The sequence below is a fragment of the Bactrocera tryoni genome, chromosome 5 (genome assembly GCF_016617805.1).
Source record: "Bactrocera tryoni isolate S06 chromosome 5, CSIRO_BtryS06_freeze2, whole genome shotgun sequence".
NCBI lineage: Eukaryota > Metazoa > Arthropoda > Insecta > Diptera > Tephritidae > Bactrocera > Bactrocera tryoni.
This window is the reverse complement of record NC_052503.1, coordinates 32,468,015-32,474,014: the sequence shown is the minus strand read 5'-3', so window position 1 is coordinate 32,474,014 and position 6,000 is coordinate 32,468,015. Positions and strand designations below refer to the sequence as shown.

Below are 6,000 nucleotides of genomic sequence, written 5' to 3'. Positions count from 1 at the left end.
CAGTATGTGGGTTCAAAAATTCTTCGATTCAATATTTATTATAAAAATTACAAAATTATTCCCAAAAAAAAAAAAAAATGAATGAAAAAAATAAATTAAATTAAATTAAATTAATTAATTTTAATTTTAATTAATTTTAATTGATTTACTTCAATTAATTTTAATTAATTAATTGTATAAAATTTTAATACATTATTTGTAATCCTACATTAGAAAGTTTTACGTTTTAATTTATCTAAACATTTTTTAAAGAAATTTAACAGAAAAATTTTTTTGAGCTGGAAATATTTTTAAAACAGGAATTGTTTTTAAACTAAATTTTTTAACGAAAATATATATAAATATAATTATAGCAAAAAAAATTAGGTTAAATTATTTAAACATAAATTTAACAGAAAAAAATTTATTTAAACAAAATTTTTTAGTAAATATTTTTTAAGCTGTAAATATTTTTAAACGGAAACATTTTTTTAAACTGAAATTTTTCTTACCTAAAATTTTTTTTCACCTGAAAATATCAATAGTTTCTGGAAAAGTTGAAGAGTTTTTATTTCATGACAAATAATGTTTTGAATGCTAATTAAATTTCGTTTAACTATTTGCAAGCTGCATTAAAAAATTTTACCTTTTTTTTGATCTAAAAGTTATTAAACAGAAATTTAACAGAAAGAAAATTTTTAACAGAAAATTAGCAGAAAATTGTTTTAAACTGTAATATATATGTATTTTTGAATATCTTTTTTGGCAGAAAAGAATTGTTTTAAGAAGAAAATATTTATAAACTAAACATTTTTTCAAACGGAGTTTTGAAAAAAAGAAAAACTCGGAAACGAATTGGCGAACCTGCATTAAAAACTTTTACATTTCTTTTCGATTAAAAATTCTTTATATTATAATTTTACAGAAAAAAATGTTTTAAACAAAAACACAGCAAAGAGGAGTTTTAACCAGAAATAAACAAACAAAAAAAACCATTTTAAATTGAAAAACTTTTAAACTGAAAAACCAATTTTTGTAAAAGAAAAACTTGGCAACGAAATCACTAGTTTCAAATATTTTGATACTAAATAAAATTACAATTTTAATGAGACCAGAAAAATAATTTAATTCATTACACAAAATAATAACAAAAGACTGTCAGATTAATTTGAAAATTTCGTATATTTGCATATAAAAGTGAAAAATAAAGTTTTACAAATAAAGAAGTAGCAACTAACTTATGCATAAACATTCTACACACACAAAAATGATTTGTACTCTCTTTAGGGAAAATAAAAAAATTGCATTCAGCGCACAATTTTTGTATCCATACTTTTTGAACGCACTGTTGCTCAATATTTCGCGTGTTTCGTCACATTATTGTTATTATTATTATTATTTTGAATTATTTATGTTGCTTTACATTATAACTACATACACGGCTTACGCTATACACACACACTTATACATATATGGTATAGTATTATAATTTGAAATTCTCGATATAGAATCGCTACTGTATATAATACAATCACACATCAAGTCACTACTTTCATCATATATATACTATATACATATATATATTTTTTTAGTTTCTTTATTTACAGCAGCATTAACTTTGCTGTGTTTGGCCGCTAAACAATTAATTTTTTTATAGATTTTTCGCATACTAAAATTAAAAACTGCAAAAAATTATTTGCAATATCAATTTTTTTCACTCAACTGTTAATTGGATTAATTTTCTGCACTTTCGTTTATTTTTTAAGATTTTTCATAAATTCCCTCATTTGAAGTTGTATAAGACAAGTAATTAGATTACAATGCTAAAACTGTTTAAACGACAACTAACTCACAATACACTAACTTACACATACACTTACATATACAGATTAATTTCTGGTAATTACAGCACTTATACATAGATACATAGTATTATTAGAAAAAAATTAGGAAAACTTAAGCTTAGTGTGGCATAAGCTTTAGGTGTCGCCACTTTACATAGAAGACCGCAGAATTGCAGTTTGTGTTTGTGTGTGTGTGTGTTTAATATGTGTTTTCTTAATGTGCAGAGGTTGCACATGCGCAAAGCGCTGCTTATATTTTTGTAATTTTCAAGTGTGTGTGTGTGTGTTGATTCATTTTCAGATTTATTTAAAGCTTTTGGTATTTGTTGCTGCATTGTCAGCTGCACGCAATCACTTTCTGCTCTCACAAATAGCATGCCGTTCGTATCTCTCTCCTGGGCAGCACTACAGCAATAATTGTTGTTGCTCACTGCTGCTCGCATGATGATGATGATGATGGTGGTGGTGGTGGTGATGGTGATGGTGATGGTGGTGGTGGTGATGATGCGGCTCACCATTGACGCTGCGCAGCGCGTTGGTGTTTGAGCGCTGGCAGCATTCATCGCTTTGCGGCAATTCCAGCTCGCAATCTTCTTGCTGCTCTTGTTGTAATTGCTGCTGCTGCTGTTGTTGTTGCTGCTGCTGCTGCTGCGGCACCACAACGCTGCAGTCGTTTTGTTGCGTGCGTCGCAAAGTGCCCGACATGTAGTCCAGCGTCTTTTCGATGGCGCGCAGTCGCTTCTCCAGCGATGTTGTGGCCAGAATGTCAACCTGTCATAGAAGGGGAACATATTAAGTCAAAACTTGCGTGTTTATGAGCGCGCAGCACTTACCTTCAATTGCTGATTGAGCGGCAGCAATGCGATGATCCACCACGCCCACGCCGGACCATCGGCGATGGTCTCCCAGTTCTCCTCCACCGCTGGCATCTCGCCAAGGCTTTGCAATATCTCTTGTTTCAGTTCGGTGCTGAGGCTCTCGAACCAGTCGATGGCTTTTGCCAACACAATCGCATGCATATTGTTCACCGTTTTCACCATTTCATCGGGTATGGTTTCATCGTAAATATACTCCACTTTGGCGGTCTCGTAGCCATCCTTCTCGTTGCGTGCTAGTATCTTGAAGCGTTTGCAACCTACCGTGCTGAGTATGGAGCAGCCATCGCCGAGCAGCACACAGTCGCGTATATCCAACATGGTGCCGACATCGAAGTAACGTGATTTACCGCTATTCGGCTGTACAATGCCAAATTGCTTCTCACCAGATTCGACAGCGCGACGAACCATTAGGCGATAGCGTGGCTCATACACGAATAGCGGACATGGTACGTACGGGAAGGCGGTTGTACAGATGAAGACCGGCACAGATGGCTCCAGATCGATCTCTTGTTGGAAACGCTTCTCGTAGCTGTCTGGAATGAATCGTTTCATTGCGGCTTCAAGAAATTTGGTCACAGGCCGCTTGGCCACAATGAAGGGAACGGGCGAGGATGAGCCCTGATATATGGTATTGACATTTGGTTCCACAAGTGGCGACATGCACAATGGACACGAAGAGGTGTAATCCATGCAACGATCCAAGCATACCCGGCAGTAAGTGTGACCGCATGGCGTCACCACCGGCTTCCAGAAGGTGCGGCAACACAGCACACAATCAAAATCACTGGCATCGACAAGGCCGGCCGGCACTTGCAGCATTTGCTTCGGTGGCGCACCGTTAGCCAGATCGATTTCTGCAGGGGTTAAACATTTTTTTCCATTACAAAATATGCCGCAATCTTGCATATATTTGAAATACTCACTTTTCAGCCGTTGCAGCTCTTGCTTCACCCGCTCCAAAGTGTTGCGAAACAGTGCACTGTAGTGCACCTCTTCTAAAGACGCACTCAGTGTCGGCACCAGCTCGGTCTCTTTGGGTGTCCATTTCCGACGAAAATGTTTACGCGATGCCTGTCGTCGCAGCTCAATATCGAAGTGCTTCTCCATGCCGGCATAGATGGAGAAACGCTTATCCATGAGCGTGTCGCCGATACCTGAGATATAGCCGGAAATGTTGGCGCTGCCGCCGCCCACATCATCACCAACACCGACATCACCAACATCCCCGATGGTCCCATCCATTGGCGTTAGATAGTCGCTATCGGCGACAATATCACATTTACTACTGTCATACGGTATAAACTCCTCGTCGTACGTATATGAGCTCAGATGATCGCCATTGGCGTTGCTCAGCAGAGCGATTTGTTTGCGCCGGCGCAGTTGTTGCTCCGCGGCGAGTAGTTTGTAGGGAACCGCGGCCACAGCAGCGGCCGAGTTGAAGGTACGCTGTAGCAGCGATTTGCTTTTCGGGGTTTGGGCGAGAAGTTTCTGCAAATTCTGTAAGGAAAGAGTGATATTTTATTGAGTGGTCCTAAAAGGTATTTTATCTGTAGTGGGAATTGTGAGTCTATCTGATCAGTGTATTGGAATCGACTCCGAATCGTTTCCGAAAGTCCATAAAGAGCTTAGGCCATTTAACATTCAATACCTAGGCCGCTTTTGGTCTGATCTATGGGGTGAGTGCAGCTTGAAACTATTACTCACAATTTCGGAGGCCTTTTTTTATAGACTTAGTCTAAGATAATCGTATGTTAGAAACTTTTGCTAGTAACTAATATCTGTAAAGATATCAGTTTAGTCTTGCTTGGCCTCCAAGTCTAGCAAACAAGGGCCTTTCGCAGTTCGAAAATTTGGGATTTTCGGTATTAGACCAAGTATCCTCTGGGTAGCCAAAGAACATCCGTTAGAAGTCGACCCAAAGTGAGAAGGCGAACCATCCCTACTCAGGGTTGTACGCTGGGTCATATACTGCTAACCTCAATCTCTATACGAACCCTATCGGAGTTCAAGTAAAACTTCATAGTTTTAAACAAAAAATTTCATTTTCGAAAGCTTTTGAGATTTCAAAGCCTTAACAAAGCCATACCAATTCCTCAACTGTCTGTTTTTCTCCAGACACAAGTCTTACAGGTATGTATCTAATTCCTTTCCTAAATTCACAAATATTCATGCTCATGACAAACTTCTTCACTTACCTTTGCGAGATCATGTTGAAATAGTTCCGAACTAGTGAGTAATGTGTCCTTGTCGAGACTAATGGCCAGACAATTGTCATAGAGCGCCTCATCACAGCGGCCTAGATGACACAAAGCCAGAGCGCGTAGATAATGAGCCTAAAAATAATTCAAAATTTAGTTACATATTTAAAGTGTTTGGAGGTTGATTATCAGCTTACCTTCGCTGAAGTATGGCGTATCTTTAATGCGTTCTCAACATCGGCCAAAGAGCTTTGGAAATGGTTGAGCTTGCGCAGAACTTCGCAGCGTAGTAATAAGCTTTTGAAATTGAAGGGCGCTGGAAGAATAAGAAATGGAAAGAATATATATATTAATAGAAGAAATTTTATGTACTGAAGGCTAAAGCTCTAAATTTTTTTAATTTCTAAGTGGCCTGTCATTTCAAATGAAAATGCCAAGAAAAATCTTTAATTAATGTCAATTTAAATAGAGATGTCAAAAAATATTCTAACAAGCGCGCTCATTGTGCCGTTATGGCGTTGCGTTAGCCAACTATGACGTACGCGGTTAGGCGCACACTCCCATTCACACATCAAATTAAACAAATGAACCTTTTGAGTGGCCTAAAATGCGCGCTGTCAATATTTGAGTAGCTGACAGTGAAGCGCATGGACACACCGCACTGCGCGCCGCTGACAATGACACAAAGAGGACTGTGTAGCAAGCGCGGTGGTGACGCGGCGGCAATTAGCAGCCGGTGCTTGACGCGCTGCCAACAAATGCTGGTGGGTGCAACCGCGAAATGTCGTGGAAAATTGTGTAAATAGAATAATGTTGAGCAGCATCGCCGCTTATGCTTACGAAATATGTATAGCATATATTATGTGCTCATTATACTAAGCATGCAAAAACAACACCAAACACAAAATATAAAAAAAATATTTAAAAAACAAATAATTAAAACGCGCGTTTGTATGCGGTCAGCGCGTTCATTCACGCGTTATTTAGCGTCATTAGCAAAGAGTGCGCGTAATAGGCACCGCACAGGGTAGCTGATAAATTATTTCGTGTTGTAATATCAGCGCGCAAAGAAATACAAATAAATTTTCCATATTGTTCATT

General features: G+C 37.7%; 1 protein-coding gene across 3 annotated transcripts in view; it reads right to left on the bottom strand.

Moving 5' to 3' along the window:
* Window positions 1-1,142: 1,142 nt before the first annotated feature.
* Window positions 1,143-6,000, bottom strand: part of LOC120777233 — an 82,447-nt gene continuing 77,589 nt past the window's right edge. For all 3 annotated transcript variants that reach the window (XM_040108415.1, XM_040108416.1, XM_040108417.1), the window contains 5 exons: window positions 5,097-5,215; window positions 4,897-5,034; window positions 3,625-4,198; window positions 2,657-3,555; window positions 1,143-2,594 (listed from right to left, as the gene is read on the bottom strand). In XM_040108415.1, coding sequence (XP_039964349.1) covers window positions 2,229-2,594; window positions 2,657-3,555; window positions 3,625-4,198; window positions 4,897-5,034; window positions 5,097-5,215 — 2,096 coding nt within the window. In that variant the 3' untranslated portion in view covers window positions 1,143-2,228. The remainder of the gene's footprint in view (window positions 2,595-2,656; window positions 3,556-3,624; window positions 4,199-4,896; window positions 5,035-5,096; window positions 5,216-6,000) is intronic.